Below are 15,426 nucleotides of genomic sequence, written 5' to 3' on the forward strand. Positions count from 1 at the left end.
CATAGGGTGCTTTGTTAGGGCACTCAATATGAAACAATACAGTACAGGGCAAAATGGCACTCACTGGTTTAGTGCAATACTGTAAAAATGGGGCAAAGAAAAAAAACCAAGGTTTGACTGCACATAGGAATAAAAGGAAACGCTCAGAAAGTGAAAGTGCACGCTGTTTATTGTACACCACTATGTGGTTAGACAAACATTCATTTGGCACCCCATGTGTGATTGGGCTTCAACTTTTCACCCAATCTGCTCAGTGTAGACCACTAGGAAAAGACACAATTCAGACCGGAATCCTGATTGGAGATGGATGTTTTTTTTTTTTTTGTTTTTTTACAATGATTCACAAAACTCACAATGCAGTTGGGATTCCGGGTAAATAAGCTCTCTGGTGATATTGTCCATCTGGAGCAAAAGCAAATTAGCGTGCTGCTCTGCGGCTGACAGCTGTACGTGACTGTAGATATAAACCGCCTTGCATTAAATGTTTCCACTCATTTGCATCACAGGAGTACAGCAATGCAAGGCGCCAACGTTCCACAGCCCTAAACAAGAATGTTGTTGTGGCTGGCTGGATAAGCACATGTAATTAGTGTCATTTTAATACCTTATGAACAATTACTGACTGACTTCAAAAGAAAAATGTTCGACCTCCTACAAACCATAGCGACATGAAAGGAAAAATGACTTTGAGTTCCTTTTTTTTTCATTTTAAAAATCATACCGTGGACGTCATGTTTGTCCGATTCTATAAATAGGAAACACTATTTCAAAGAAGGAGTAAAAAACTATGAAAGATGATTAAAATCTTAATGTTCTGGGAAAAAGTGCACTCTTATCAGATAATATTGTACTAATATTTTGGGGGTTTTCATAATGTCATGAAGTAAAGACATCCTTCCCCCTTGGACATGCCCGTAGCTAAAAGTATTTTCTATTTAGGTATATGCCCATATATGCCCCGTGTTTCCATGCACCCTCTGCAATTTGCCCAAGTACCACTAGGGGTACATGTACCTATGCTTGGGAATCACAGAGTTAAGAGTATGATGTTAAAAGTCTTAAAAATAGGTTTCTCACTATCCACATTGGATGAAATTTGTGCATAAGCATATCATTTGAACAGGACTTGGACGTAAACAGGTTCTTGGAAATCTCCTACAAATACAGAGTTTGGGAATTGCCTCCAGCTATGCACAAGGAGTCACATAATGATGTCATTCTTGTCTTGAATAGAAAACCGTATTAAGCAACAGTGTAGTGAAATACTTAGTATGTAGATTTATGGCTTCCTGGCACTGAAAGAAAGCATTATATATGACAACAAGACTGTAAGAGCAGTACACCATCAACTGCATCTATCATTCAAACAGGAAAAATTGAACTGACAAAAACACCATAAAAACTTCATTAAGAGTTATCTAATCATACACTGCTGACATTATACCAGAAAGGTATTTTTACATGACACAGTAATTGTGGGATGACTTCATTGTAGATATAAATAGGCCACACATGTGTTGGGGGGGGGGCATGTAAATAAATGCAACAAAACTGGATTTACATTGTTTCAGATGACTACAGTGTCTCACTGGGCAACCTACAGTTGTTTGCTACTTTCAATAAGTTCAAATTCACTATAACATGGCTCAAATAATAAAGTCAGTTCACTGTCACATGTGTGTACAGTATAGTAGTCAATATGAGGATTTTGATTACATTCATGATCAATGCGTTTCATTTCCTTTCAAAGTTATTATTATTCAGGTAAAGATAAGATAGGCGAGTCAAGCTGCTGTTAAGTTCTGAACTTAGTGGTGTTTCATGCTCCTATAACCTTTTTTCAAACCCAATGAATTATGACAATGTTTTTGGCCAGGCAGTGTGAAAAAACACTGGAAGGGGGAGGGGGGTAGATTTGTGGCTACTGACATTGTTGTTGGGTCAAATGCAACAATGAAAGGCCCACGTGTTGCATGCTGCTCATGTTTGCTGAGATGCTTCAGTTGTTTGCTGAAGATATTGGTCGATAGCAGCAATGATAGTAGATACCTCCGCCATGGCGCCTTTGCCTGTAACAAATCAAAACAATTACCGGTAGCATGAGAGTACAATGTACCTTATGTGCCAACTTTTTGCATTGTAACTTTAAATCTATTGGACCTGTATTGTTTATGCATTTTTAAGAAGAAAAAAAAAAGTAAAGGGGGGGAGCAATGTGATTTTTTTCCCCTCATGGGGCCTAGAATCCCTGGCTGCACCCCTGCTATCGACTCTATTAAAATTATCTTAATTTAGAAAACTTTTTACTAACTTTTTAAAGAGAATGTATATCACTTGTTAAAGTGTGTCACAGGATCTCGCAACATTAAAACGTTACATGATTTCTCATTCGGAAAATAGCTGTTTCATAAGCACTAGGCCCGGAACTATAATAAATACAATTAATCACACAATAAATGAAAATGAACACAATTTTGCCAGCTTCAATATATATTGCCATGTGCCGTCTAAAGCCTCCAAATAGGAAGAAGGTTTGCTCCGTGTTCCATAGAACAACAACATGAATGGAGTGAGCCCTTTTGTCACTCATATACTGTCTTTGTTTGGGCAATTTTCTATTAATAAAAATTGTCTTTCATCTATTTTATTACCAAAGCTTTGGGAAGGCACCGGTCAAGAAGACAGAACGGGAGAGTGCCCAAAACAAAGAGGACAGACTTCAAGCAAAAACACATGGGACTTTTCATACAAAAACAGACACTTCTTCTCCCAAGATAAACAACAATAAATTAGAACAACGGCCAGGCATCAGCATACCCAGCATACCTCAGGTCACTGCGTGACCCTGTTACCCTCCTTGCATGGGCACTAGAAGAAATATATGAGGTCTGTTATACTGTTTAGACTAAACATGGGCAAAGAAAACATTACTAAAATAATAATGTTATCACAAGGGCCACTAGCGTACATGCATTGCAGAAGCGTGTAGCCTTGTGAGGAGCAATGCAAGGTAAAGTAGTATAAATTACATTTGTAGATTGCAATGTATTGATTTATTGAGACTGAAAACAAGCGGCTGACTGTTTCTTCTGTAGGGTGGCTGGACTCACCCTAAGAGGTCAGAGGAAACGCAGGAGGTCGAGCAGAACCGCTGCTCTTTCACCTCAAGCAGACAAATCGTTCACACTCACATTCATACCTATGGACAGTTTGGAGTCGTCAATTAACCTGTGTTAAGCATGTTTTTGGAATGTGGGAGGAAACCGGAGAAAACCCACGCATGCACGGGAAGAACAAAAATTATTTTTAAAATCATGTTTCATATCTCGTGCATCAGCTCGTCTTGTGATTTGACTGTTTCATGACCCCCCCCCTCCCCCTTGTCAGCGTACACTGTCTGATAAGCAGGCAGGACTTCCAGGTTGCAAAATGAGCATAATAGGTCACCTTTAACATGTACAGTATATTCAATAATATCTGGAGGAGTTTTTAAAATGGTACACACCTTCATCTCCACACACAAGCTTCTTCGCAATGCAGGGGATTTCTACATAGCCAAACTCCTTCAGTCTGTCTACCTGCTGGGCTGTAATAGGATGCTGCCACATAGCTGTATTCATTGCAGGGCAGAAGAGGAGAGGCCGCCTCGTATCCCAGGCTCTGACCACACATGTCTGCCAAAGTAAAAATAAGTAATTCATCTATTGTCAGAGTCCTAATGCAATAAAGAAAATATCACTTTTGTGCTCACCAACAGGTTGTCACAAATACCACTAGCAATTTTTCCAAGTGTGTTTGCATCCAAGGGGGCAATGACAAGTAAGTCGGCCCAGCGTCTCAGCTCAATGTGGAGCACAGGATCAGATCTCTGAGTCCACATCTAGAACAGAAAGAAGGAGACATGTAATTACTCAAGATAACTTTGATCAACATCAAGGTCAGCCTCGGACAAATAGATAGAATGTGACATGCACGCAACGATAACTTAGAAGTGACAACTTTAATCAAATCAGAAAATCATGTATAGCACAGATTGAGGTAAACAAAAAACGATTGTACACCTAAACACTGCATACCTTTTCATTCATTACCTTAAACTGTGCGTCTCAGTTATTTCATATTCCTCACAATTAAGACCACCAAATGAGTTTCAAATGGGATTATGACGGTGGTCAACATTGGCAAATGCAAAATTAAAAATACACAAACACCATAAAACACATACAATGGGAAAATGCTGGAAATTAAAAATGTTGCAATCACAAACGCTGCTGGATTAAGAAAAATAATTATAAATGCTGCAAATGCCAAAATACACACACAAATGAGAAAAACGCTGCAACTTCACGGAACAAAATGGAAATTGGAGTACTAGGATGTTAGCAGTGGATATCTGTCTTTGAAGACGTAATATTTTAAACTATTACCAACCAATTTTTACAATGAAGTGTTTACCTTATACTGAGGAAAAACATTGTGTTTGAATGTATATAAGTGGGCACTGAAGACCAAAATCTCTAGCATTCATTCGCTGTCTATTGCAATGACCTGTGCTCATATACTGTATGGCTGAGTTGAGCTGGTACAGATCCCCTCCATACCATACCTCCATGTACTGTAGTCTATCCATTCATTGCGTGTCGTGCCCATATTGCATTCATTTGTCATTCCGCCCAACTTTCTACTGAGCATCCCATGTCGAGTTTTCCTCATTGTATGTTTAGGTGGTTGTTTTTTGTTTTGAATAATTTCTGCATTTGGACGTTGCTGTCAGTCACCACAGGATTAATAATTAATTTAAATGCTCAAAAAGTACATGAATAATGTGTGCTTTTATTTACTCAGAACTGGCTATGTAAAGCCAATGAATAATCATACACTGTAACAGGAAGACTTACCTCCCATTCATCTTTGTCACTGTAGACTTTAGCAGGGACCTCTTCAGCGCAATAGAAGTGTTGGGCATGCTCAGTAGAAACGACTCTCACATCCACCTGTAGCACAAAAATAGCAATATTAAAAACAACGTATGTCACTCAAGGAAAACATGTTTCATTTGGTATAGACCTATGTTCCAAGAAGATACAATAATTTTCAGTGGATTAGTTGAAGACACCATCACAAATATACTATACCTGTATACAGTATAGACGTTAAGGAATACAGTATAATGTGTTTAGCTGTGAATAACTTGACAGTACACAGTCAAAGGGCATACCGTAGTTTGTGAATTGACTATGCTAGTTTGCTGGTACTAGCCTTATTAATTACAACCAGGGGAGACAAAGAAGTTTAGATCTTAAAGCGTGAGAGAGTATTATTGTAAAAGCTCACCCCTGGCAGCTGAAGGAGCTCAGATACTAGAAGTGGAAGTTTAAGGGCAGCAACACTACCCGTTACTCCAACAAGAACACAAAAAGTCCCGGAAGACTTAGGCAGGAAAACATCATCATCCGTCTGCATGCTGACATACCACCGCCTACAAAAACACTCCTTGCTCTTCGTTCTTTACATTTGACGACAGTTAGTTCCTTGTTGGTCAGCAACTGTTCCCACTTCCGTAAATAGTCCTCGCTAGCCAATCAGAGAAGAGAATAATGAAGCGTGACGTCTCGCGCAGGCGCAGGATTTTCACAGAAGACGGCGCTCGAGCGAGTCCGTTCATAGAATTTTCTGGCCGAATGCTAGTTGGCTAGCATGAAGGAGTGTCATCTCGTCCATCGTTTATTCATTGTACAATTTATTTGAGACTAAACTATTAAGACAACAACGATGGTGCTGACGCCGCTTGTTTACTGGGCTCAACGCCATGAAGAAATCTACCTCAGGGTAGAGCTGACCGACGCTCAGGTGAGATACTATCTGTCATTTTTCTTTCGTTTTCGGCTCTTCTCTTCCGGGGTCGCCACCGCAAATCAAGTGCCTCCATCCAACCCTGTCAGAGTGCTATACGGTATTTATTGTATGTACATTACAAACCTTAATAACAAGAAAAACACTTCTATTTCTCACTGCAGAACATTGATGTCCATGTGCATGAAAACATCCTTCATTTTAGAGGTGACCTACATTTGTTTGCGCTTATAGTGCTTATCGGGTTGCAAAGCCTGTATTTTGACAAATATTTTGTATTCCATATTTTGCGTGTACAGCCCTGGGCCATGGTGCTAAAGGACAAAACCAGTATGACTTCAGCTTGGAGTTTCTCTTACCTGTGAAGATGGAGGTATAAATTCATTAGATTTTAATGTTTTTTTTAGTCTTTTTTCCACTGGTTCATATGATAATGTTGAATGCATCCAGGTGGCTCACAGGTCAACACAGCGGCAGGTGAATGTCACCGTGAAGAAAGAGCAGAGAGGCTGGTGGGAAAGGTTGACCAAACAGGAACGTAAGCCGCTCTATTTGGCTCCAGACTTTGACCGCTGGCTCGACGAGTCAGACGCCGAGATGGAGATCAGGGAAAAGGTCAGCATAAATCTGCTGGATAACATACCTTTGACATAGCATGTGAAAAAAGATACAATATTATACTTAAACTGGCTTCCACTTTGCAAAGGAGGAGAAAAGAAACAGACTGAAGCCTTCTCAGAAGGATGAGAAAGGTCGTTGAAGTACATCGTAAACATTGTAGAGATGCAATAGCAATGGCAACTATTGACTTGTTACTTTTTTATTTCAGGATTCATCAGTCTGAAAACAGGCTTTTTGTTTACGTATAACTTGGTACAGTTTCTTGGCTTTTCATGGATCTTTTTCAACATGACTATTCGCCTCTTCGTGTTCAGCCAAGGTGAGGTTTTGTCCTTCCATTGAGGCATCACCTCAATAACAACTTTTTCCATTCAATTTCAGATTCTTTCTACGACACATTTCACACCATATCGGATGTCATGTTCTTCTGCCAGATCCTGGCAGCCGTGGAGGTGCTCAACGTTGCCTTTGGCGTCGTCAGGACGGGCCTTATCCCGACTCTTATACAGGTAGGAAATGCGTGACAGATGTTAGACTTTGGTATCTAGGTAATATAATACATATTTCTCTTTTCATAGGTGGTTGGAAGGAATTTTATCCTCTTCATCATATTTGGTAGCTTGGAAGAAATGCAGAATAAGCCGGTGGTTTTCTTCGTTTTCTATCTGTGGAGCGCCATTGAAATATTTAGGTAAGACATTATTTTAAGGCACAGGTTTTTTTTTTCATGTCTCACATTATTCAATGTAAGGTGGCACCTCGGTTTTCATTTTTTATTCATTACTAGTGGATGATGAAATTTTTCTCAATGGAAATAATGTAATAATTAGGGGTGTCAAATCTGTTTTCAAATCAATCCATCATGATTAATCACCATCTCCAACTTTGTCTGGAGTACACCCATTTTTACTACATTTTATTGAAAAAAAAGATAAAAGGATTATACTATATTTGCATGTATTAACTGAAAATGTAAATCAAGCAAGATAGCACACACGTCTGAAGGTCTATTTACCTAACACCGGTAGCAGAACTTTTGCATTACACTTTAATCGTGTTATTATGAGCAATGAGGTGTTTTTCAAGACACCACACGGCAGTGACGGCGTCTGTCACCATAACTGAGAGGCATGGCTTTCCAAGATGCATAGGCATTAATTATGCTAGACATTTTTACGTAATTCATTAAATATTACTTACCGCCGTTAACACACTATTTTTGACAGCCTTAGTAACAATGGGATCTAATCTAAATCCAATTAATTAGTTCCAGACTATTACTGTATGACCTGCAGAGCTGACTCACTGCAAGTGCTATGGTTTTGCTGCAGGTATCCATTCTACATGTTGAGATCTTTCAACACAGAGTGGAAAATCCTCACATGGCTGCGATACTCACTCTGGATACCGCTTTACCCTCTAGGTGTCATAGCTGAGGGTATGTCTGAAAGTTGAATATTTAACATGCCGAGACAAAACACACACACAACTGTCACTCCCACATAGCTGTTGCCCTGATGCAGTCCATTCCCATCTTTGATGAGACCAACCTGTTCAGCATTCCTCTGCCAAAAGCCATCGGCACATCTCTGAGCTTCTCCTACGTCCTGTACATGTACCTCATTCTGATGTTTTTAGGTAAGTCTCCATACATAAGAAAATTAAAAAAAAATGTAATGATTCACATTCATCCCTTTCTTCAGGACTTTTTATCAACTTTCGTCATCTCTACAAGCAAAGGCGGAGGCATTTCCGCACCAAGAAGAGGAAGGCATATTGACACAGCACCTTCACTGCCTATTTTAAATGTTCTCATATTCAGGGCACTATTAAGTGTCTCCTTGCATTGGTTTTATTGACACATTACTCAGAGTACTACCTTTTTAAAAACTCAACTTGTTTTGTTGGTTAATAATAGTTAAATGCCAGACAATCTCTCCATTTGAGTTTTGCTTTTAAGCTGTAGTTGAACAAAAACGGTTCTGTAATTAGTGCTTGTTTGAGTGATGTACAGCATCTGCATTTATTTTGAATTTCATCATTTGGGAATTGAGCATTCCAAAAGACCTCAGGGAAAAATTGCTGACCAATTGCTCAAATTTCTTTGTACAGTCTCACCCCTACCTCTGATAAATGCACTAACTTTAGTTACATTCATTCTCATGAAGGCTGCACGGTCACTGAGTGGTTAGCGCATAGACCACACAGCTAGGAGACCTGGGTTCGATTACCCGCTCTGTGGAGTTTGCATGTTCTCCCTGTGCATGGGTTTTCCTCCCACAATCCAAAAACATGCTAGGTTAATTGGCGACTCCATAGGTATGTCCATAGGTATGAATGTGAGTGTGAATGGTTGTCTATATGTGCCCTGTGATTGGCTGGCAACCAGTCCAGGGTGTACCCCGCCTCTCACCCGAAGACAGCTGGGATAGGCTCCAGCATGCCCACAACCCTCATCAGGATAAGCAGTACAGAAAATGGGTGGATGGCATTCTGATGAACCCAACCATAAGTGCTCAATTTTGAGGTAATTTTGATAGACTTGTGATTATCATTGTAGTTTGCAGAGTATTTCTGTAATATTTTGCCCTTGTGTAGCTGAATGCAATGTAGTTCTCCCCCATTACAAATGACAACCAGAAAAAGAAATAATAATCGTTTTGTTGTTTTTTTTTTTAAACTATTTTGTACTATTTCTTTTAATTGAGGGAGTTTACCAACAAAGTATAAAAACATACATTGCAAGATAAGCTTAGTTTGACAGTTGTTCCACATAAAATGTTTTTCCATGCAATGTGTTCAAACACCACTACACCAGGTGCTGTGGTTTCACTGGTCCGCACTTGTGTCCATATTTGAGTGCATTGATCATGGATCAGCTTGAGAAGTCTGTGTGCATGGGTACAATGTTGTGATCGAAAGCAGCATACTGTGAATCTCCAGTGCTGGCCAGTTTGAGCTGCTGGGCTGCATGGGAGAGCTGGAAAGCAGCATCTGGGTGTGCTGAATCAGGAAGCAAAGTGCACTCTCTCTCCAGCAGTTCAGCCACACCCTTTAGGAGGTCCCAGAATCCGAATGCCAAGGCAGCCTTCCTGAGGCGGTTCAGCTCCTGGCAAATTTGAATAAAATGCATGATTAAGAAATAAAAAGGAAAAAAAGTGAAGTGTGTGTGCGGTTTACCTTATAGAATGTCTGAGTTTTATCAGGCAATTTTCTTGCGTTCCTCAGAATCTTCTGCACATCAGTCTGAAATGAAGTGAAAAAAATGACTTTAAAGTTACACTTTACACAAAAATGGTAAAAAAAAGTGTTTGAGTATAAGGTGTTTGCTGCCTTAATCACTGGACATATTTGGCGATGACACAATAAATGTTCAATCCCTTTTAGTGGTTCATAGTTTCTCCCCTCTGGAGAGACACCTCTAATGAGCAAGATCAACAACCAGGAAGACTTCACCTGTAGTCCACTGGCTTTAATCCACACCGTCACGTTCTGGGCATAGCTTCGCTTGACAGGCGGCTGCACAGGAAAAGGACTTTTACTGTCGTCCTCTCCGTAGGGATTTTCCGCTGCCTCTGAACACCAGGGAGGAGGAGTAGAGCATATACATTTAGTCAGACATAACACTGAAGAAGTGTAAATGATTAACTTTCTGTTTATGCACACACATAGAAGAAGACCTTTGCTTTTGAGGAACCAACAATTCTGTGAAAGGTCAGTGTGTAACGAGTGAAGATACATGATGCTAAATGAGGTCATACTGACAAGTTGTTTTACATGGAGGTGTTACCTGAGATTGGTCCCAAATGGGAGACCTTGCCAAGCCAAGGTAGAGGCTCTGAACCAGGTTCAAAAACAGACATCATGAGATTGGACTTCTTCTTGCTGTCTGCTTGGGAGTATAGCATTCCAAACCACTGCGGCCTGGGAGAGACAAGCAGACCAGCTTTGAGACCGACCTCATTGTTTATGTTGTCATAAACAGTCCTAACATCTGTATGCTCACATATCTCAATTGAAAATGTTGTGTGTTTTGATTCTCACCCAAGTTGGACAAGCGCCACCATGCCCTCTACTTTAAGGCTGCCATGTAAGAGGACGCAGAAATTTGGACTCTTCCCTGCCATTTGACTGGCAGACACTTCCTCTTCCAGTTCATCTGTGGTCCCAGTCCCAATGTCATCTACCTCTGAGAGCATAGGATTAATTGTTTGAATAATTAGTCTGCCAGCTATCCCACGGTAGACTTAATATTTTTATGTGAGAGCTGATTTGTGAGAAAAGAAGTCATATCACTAAACCATTTTTGGTGTATGAACGGCCCATTCACACATTCAGTAGGGATACGTAATAATGTGGCAGACAATCATTGTCCATGTATTCAAAGTAGTCAGACCATGCAACACTGTAAGGGAGATAAGATTGATAAGCACAAAGACCCTTTCAGTTCAACAATGCCCCCCCCCACACACACAGTCAGGAAACAGTGTTGTAAACAAAGTCTGGAGGGGGCTTTTCTCACAGACTTCTTGGAGTAAATGACTCCCAACGAAACAAACAGGCAAAGAATGTAATGGTCAGCATGAATGTAAAAAGGCAAAAACACACACCTTTGTTCACAGCAATAGGCAGGACCAAGTGTCGAGATATGACAGGGGGGCTGGAGATGTCAGCGATTTCAATAAAGCCCACAATTTCTAGATCTGAAACCGACAGAACCCTAATATTTATGTCGAGGTCAACATATTTATTATTGTTGATTATTTCCATAACGGAATAAGTATATTGGCAGTCAAGCAGAATCCTGGAACAAACTGAGAGGTTCCTTTGCATTGTTCTAGTGTACCTGTGCTGACAGTTTGAGGTAAAGGTTCCACCTCCTCATCCACCACCACCGGTTCAGGTCGTGGGAACACCTGAACATCTGAAGACAAGTTCCCACAGTGTAGGACAGCATGGAAAGGAGAGTAGGCCCTGTCAATCAATTTCCTGGTGACACATAAATACAGACAAAAGATAAACATTAGATTTCTTTATAGACTCTGAGTATTAAGTGGAAATCACTTTATCCTACCCAAACATGGCCTGCACACCCTGCATACACAGTGGTCCCTCCACAGTGAAGACCTGTCCATCACCTCCACTGAGACATAGAAGCTCCTCCCATTTGTCCAAAGCACCAGTCATTTGCAACTGTTAATGACAAGAGACAGGGCAGAACAGTGGTTAAATTATTTTACTACTTCGGAAAGACTTTCGGAAAACGAAATGTGATGAAACCCCTATGAAGCAGCATTTAGTGAAACAATGTAGTTCGAATACCTCCTCTGTATTGGCAACACACATGATGAACATTTTGGCAGGGAAAGGGAAGGGCAGAGGGAACTTCTTGTCTTCCCCACGGTGCCTCAGTGTTTGCAGGGAATGGCGCAGTGAACCTTTGCCGATGCCGAGAGATCCGTCAGTCACCAGCACCACCTTCAGGACACAAGGGGCATGGCATAAATACAGGTCAAAACTGTCGCTAAATAACAGTACGTGCTGGGCTGTATTATTGTACCTGACAAGGACAAGCACTGCCCCACTCCTGCTGCACCACGTTGCTGACCCCATTCAGTGCTGATTCCACGCAAGTCTTGTCGTAGTCTTCCAAGCTGCTGAGGGCATCCTGGACACAAAGTTGTGTTAACAGTGGCCACTTCTTCTATCTTGCCAAAACAACGACTCTGTAGATTGGACCATGTTTGGACTTTACCTGTAAAGCGTTATAATCCCTGGTGAAAGGCACCAATAACTCCCAGAGGGACGAGAAGGCCATAAGTGCGGTGAACTCCAAACGATAGTTGGAAGCCATATGTTCAAACAGCATATTGAGGCCGTGGACTGCCAGGTTCTTTCTCTGAAACTCTTCGCTGCTGTCCTGTGACACCGGCCTCGTCATAGACAGGGACGCGTCCATCAGTACCACAGTAGGCATGATCCACTGTTGATGTCGACGACTCCAGCAAATACTCAAAAATAAGTCAATAAAAACACAACTATGTGTACGAATGTAGAAACACAAGGTTCGCTAGCTAACTAGTTGAGTGCAAGCTAGCATCGTTGTAGGGAACATGACCATTAGTGTCTTATATAGCTAATTATTCATTGTACAAACGAGCTGTCATTATATGCATGATATAAATATATCATTATTATACAAACAACAAATTCATTACATAGACAACTGTGTAGAATATGGCTAAGTTTGTCTCGTTGCTAAATGCTAAACCGTAGCTCGCCCTCGCTCTTTAAGATCTATCGGAAGCCTTTTGTGTTGACGTGCATCCCTTTTTCCGTCCGAGTGGACAACAAATACGATTGAATAGGTCCGCTATCATTTTATTGTTTGTAACTAAGGTTTTTGATGTAAAAAATATAAATGTTTTTCCTCAATCATAAGATTATAATTACCCCTATGATTTTAAAGGGTTGTTCATTAACCTTTCAAGATTGATTATTTATATAATATATATTCTTTATAGAACTTCCTTGGGACAAAATGAGGAGGCATCTGCAGCCGATCCACATATTCCTCCTTTGTGGGCTTGTTCTCACGATGTGTAACACTTTCCCCACACCTCAGACTGGACAGGATGTTGGACCGTCCCATTTTGAAGCAGCAACTGTAACTCTACCACTACAAACCAAATATCAACATCACTACAGTGTGTCCTTCACCATTACTCCATCTTCTCCTCACATGAACAGAAAATACCCTGCTAATCTTTCGTCTTTGTACCCTGAAGATCTATTTTCAGTGGAAGGGCGCAGACAAGGCTGGGTTGTCCTCCACATCATTGGCATGATGTACATTTTTGTGTCACTTGGTGTTGTGTGCAATGAATTCTTTGTGCCTTCACTGGGGGTCATCATAGACAAGTTATCCATGTCTGATGATGTAGCAGGAGGAGGGAGGCGCCTCGGGTAAGCATTCATAGAATGTAATCATGCTTTGTGTTTTGTTTTGAGTTTTTATATCTCTTTTTATCATTTGTAGGGGAGTAGAACTCACGATGAGCCACTGGATAAAATGAAGAATGACCCTTGCAGTAATGAAGATAAGCAACAAGAGGATACTCTGTCTACAAAATGGCCACACTCTCTGTCTAATCAAGTCACCTATCTCCTCCTGCTGATGAGCTTCCCTCTGTTGCTCATAATTCCCGATGTTCGGAAACAGGTGAAAAAGCACCCACACACCTGCAGGCCGTCTTAATTACAAGAGAATATTGTGTAAGGTGAATTCTAGGCATGCCCGATAATATCGGCCAATGGACATTATTGTGACAGTAATTGTATAACATCTGCCTGGTTAACATCTGTCGGCCTCTTCTAAAGAATTACAGAAAGTTCTTTGTGATCACACTCCTGAGCTCCAGTCTGTGGATTTCTGTCTTCTCCTACCTCATGGTGTGGTGGGCCCACCAGGTCAGCTTATGTAGTCTCATTTGCAGGGGTGTCACAAGATGTGACAATATTGCTCGTTTCGAGAAAAGCTTGTCTCGTGTGAAAAGGGCAGCCAGAAGTGCTTAAGTGCTTTACTCACACTATAAACCTTGCAATTCAACCTACCTCAGTGTTGTCGGCGTCAGCATCAATTCCATTGGAATTGAACAGCCAGTCAATCACAGGGCACATATAGACAAACAACCATTCACACTCACATTCATACCTATGGACAATTTGGAGTCACCAATTAACCTAGCATGTTTTTGGAATGTGGGAGGAAACCGGAGTACCCGGAGAAAACCCATGCATGCACAGGGAGAACATGCAAACTCCACAGAGAGATGGCCGAGGGTGGAATTGAACCCTGGTCTCCTAGCTGTGAGGTCTGCGCGCTAACCACTCGACCGTGAGCCGTTCCACTGACATTGTGACACCCCTACAATTATGTAATTTAAAATTAGTTCCCAGACGCCAATAAATATGATTGTATATGTCAATACATATTTGATGCTGTTCTCACAGGTAGGCGATACTTTTAGCATCCCAGTGGAGATTATGGGCCTGACTGTCCTGGCTGTAGGGTCGTCCATCCCAGACATCATGACCAGTGTGATTGTGGCTCGTAAAGGTCTTGGAGACATGGCCGTATCCAGCTGTGTGGGTAATAACATCTTCAACATCACTATAGGGTGAGCCTCAGACCTGAATCAAGTATTATCATTAGAAGAGGCTAAGCTAGCTAGCCAAGACTTTTCTTTCTGTCAGCAGTCTGCCGGTGCCATGGCTCTTGTCCTCACTTATCCACAAGATGGTTCCTGTGACCGTCAGCAGCAACGGTCTCTTGTGCGCCATTGTGCTGCTTTTTCTGATGCTTCTCTTCTTCATCATCTCCATTGTATCCTGGAAATGGGAACTTTGTAAGACACTGGGTTTGGTCATGCTACTGCTTTACGGTTTCTTTGTGGTCCTCTGTGTGATGCTGCAGTACCATATTATAGTATGCCCTCTTTAAGTTAAGTTAATAATAATTATTAATAGTTCATAATTGGAAAGTTGTTGTTCCATGTTGCATGAAATTAATACTTAACGCATTAGATTAGAATATTTTCATATTATTTTACATTTGAATGTTAGCTTTCATAGTGGCTCGTTTGTAACAATTTCCTTTTGTATTTAACCAACATAATATAATTGTGTGGCACAAAAATACATGTACATTTAAGTAAATTGACTTAAAACAGTAATTTACACAAATTGTAGTATTCCGAATACTTGTATACTGACGTACTGAAGTACTGGTATGTGTTCTGTGTGTTTAGCTATGATAAATTCCAAATACTATATTCATAGTTTCTCTCTGAAATCTTTTCTTGATACACCTACAACATATATTTTATTCAGGTACTTGCTCGGACATGATTTTTGTTGATTTCTTTCCCCTTTATCCTAAAATTCATATGT

The 15,426-nt window shown here is 40.7% G+C and overlaps 4 protein-coding genes across 7 annotated transcripts; 2 read left to right on the forward strand and 2 right to left on the reverse strand.

The window, feature by feature from the left end:
- Positions 1-151: 151 nt before the first annotated feature.
- Positions 152-5,570, reverse strand: ppcdc (phosphopantothenoylcysteine decarboxylase). Its single transcript, XM_058074887.1, has 5 exons — positions 5,335-5,570; positions 4,899-4,994; positions 3,752-3,880; positions 3,506-3,674; positions 152-2,069 (listed from the first exon to the last, which is right to left on the reverse strand). Exons 1-5 carry the CDS (start codon positions 5,461-5,463, stop codon positions 1,981-1,983), a joined length of 612 nt encoding a protein of 203 aa, XP_057930870.1. The 5' UTR covers positions 5,464-5,570; the 3' UTR covers positions 152-1,980.
- Positions 5,571-5,614: 44 nt separating this feature from the next.
- Positions 5,615-10,089, forward strand: hacd3 (3-hydroxyacyl-CoA dehydratase 3). 2 transcript variants are annotated; one of them, XM_058074880.1, is made up of 11 exons: positions 5,615-5,850; positions 6,018-6,060; positions 6,153-6,226; positions 6,304-6,468; positions 6,560-6,605; positions 6,683-6,793; positions 6,856-6,983; positions 7,053-7,165; positions 7,806-7,912; positions 7,981-8,112; positions 8,178-10,086. In XM_058074880.1, the coding sequence occupies exons 1-11, from the start codon at positions 5,773-5,775 to the stop codon at positions 8,252-8,254; spliced, it is 1,074 nt and encodes a 357-aa protein (XP_057930863.1). In that variant the 5' UTR covers positions 5,615-5,772; the 3' UTR covers positions 8,255-10,086. The 2 variants fall into 2 exon arrangements, with proteins under 2 accessions (XP_057930863.1, XP_057930864.1); XM_058074881.1 differs by lacking the exon at positions 6,018-6,060 and having other exon boundaries at positions 5,698-5,850; positions 8,178-10,089.
- ints14 (integrator complex subunit 14) lies at positions 6,669-12,526 on the reverse strand. Its single transcript, XM_058074883.1, has 11 exons — positions 12,230-12,526; positions 12,035-12,142; positions 11,797-11,952; positions 11,549-11,667; positions 11,321-11,463; positions 11,085-11,177; positions 10,519-10,663; positions 10,265-10,398; positions 9,931-10,049; positions 9,655-9,720; positions 6,669-9,583 (listed from the first exon to the last, which is right to left on the reverse strand). Exons 1-11 carry the CDS (start codon positions 12,449-12,451, stop codon positions 9,350-9,352), a joined length of 1,539 nt encoding a protein of 512 aa, XP_057930866.1. The 5' UTR covers positions 12,452-12,526; the 3' UTR covers positions 6,669-9,349.
- Positions 11,900-15,292, forward strand: LOC131130836 (sodium/potassium/calcium exchanger 2). Of its 3 annotated transcripts, XM_058074885.1 has the most exons (7): positions 11,900-12,443; positions 12,999-13,181; positions 13,263-13,440; positions 13,514-13,696; positions 13,855-13,944; positions 14,488-14,654; positions 14,731-15,292. In XM_058074885.1, exons 4-7 carry the CDS (start codon positions 13,547-13,549, stop codon positions 14,975-14,977), a joined length of 654 nt encoding a protein of 217 aa, XP_057930868.1. In that variant the 5' UTR covers positions 11,900-12,443; positions 12,999-13,181; positions 13,263-13,440; positions 13,514-13,546; the 3' UTR covers positions 14,978-15,292. The 3 variants fall into 3 exon arrangements, with proteins under 3 accessions (XP_057930868.1, XP_057930867.1, XP_057930869.1); XM_058074884.1 differs by having other exon boundaries at positions 12,999-13,440; XM_058074886.1 differs by having other exon boundaries at positions 11,908-12,443; positions 12,999-13,440; positions 14,734-15,292.
- Positions 15,293-15,426: the final 134 nt, after the last annotated feature.

The sequence above is a fragment of the Doryrhamphus excisus genome, chromosome 6, assembly GCF_030265055.1.
Source record: "Doryrhamphus excisus isolate RoL2022-K1 chromosome 6, RoL_Dexc_1.0, whole genome shotgun sequence".
Lineage (NCBI taxonomy): Eukaryota > Metazoa > Chordata > Actinopteri > Syngnathiformes > Syngnathidae > Doryrhamphus > Doryrhamphus excisus.

Excerpts from the sequence above, each read along its gene's own strand:
- ppcdc (XM_058074887.1), bottom strand. The coding sequence starts at position 5,463 with ATGCAGACGGATGATGATGTTTTCCTGCCTAAGTCTTCCGGGACTTTT. Across the intron at positions 4,995-5,334 it reads AGCTCCTTCAGCTGCCAGGG|GTGGATGTGAGAGTCGTTTC; the intron begins GTGAGCTTTTAC and ends TTTGTGCTACAG. Across the intron at positions 3,675-3,751 it reads GTATTTGTGACAACCTGTTG|ACATGTGTGGTCAGAGCCTG; the intron begins GTGAGCACAAAA and ends TTACTTTGGCAG.
- hacd3 (XM_058074880.1), top strand. The coding sequence starts at position 5,773 with ATGGTGCTGACGCCGCTTGTTTACTGGGCTCAACGCCATGAAGAAATC. Across the intron at positions 7,166-7,805 it reads AGCGCCATTGAAATATTTAG|GTATCCATTCTACATGTTGA; the intron begins GTAAGACATTAT and ends GTTTTGCTGCAG. Across the intron at positions 8,113-8,177 it reads CCTCATTCTGATGTTTTTAG|GACTTTTTATCAACTTTCGT; the intron begins GTAAGTCTCCAT and ends CCCTTTCTTCAG.
- LOC131130836 (XM_058074884.1), top strand. The coding sequence starts at position 13,547 with ATGAAGAATGACCCTTGCAGTAATGAAGATAAGCAACAAGAGGATACT. Across the intron at positions 13,945-14,487 it reads TGGTGTGGTGGGCCCACCAG|GTAGGCGATACTTTTAGCAT; the intron begins GTCAGCTTATGT and ends CTGTTCTCACAG. Across the intron at positions 14,655-14,730 it reads ATCTTCAACATCACTATAGG|CAGTCTGCCGGTGCCATGGC; the intron begins GTGAGCCTCAGA and ends TCTTTCTGTCAG.
- ints14 (XM_058074883.1), bottom strand. The coding sequence starts at position 12,451 with ATGCCTACTGTGGTACTGATGGACGCGTCCCTGTCTATGACGAGGCCG. Across the intron at positions 10,664-11,084 it reads GCCTATTGCTGTGAACAAAG|AGGTAGATGACATTGGGACT; the intron begins GTGTGTGTTTTT and ends CTATGCTCTCAG. Across the intron at positions 9,721-9,930 it reads TTAAAGCCAGTGGACTACAG|ACTGATGTGCAGAAGATTCT; the intron begins GTGAAGTCTTCC and ends ACTTCATTTCAG.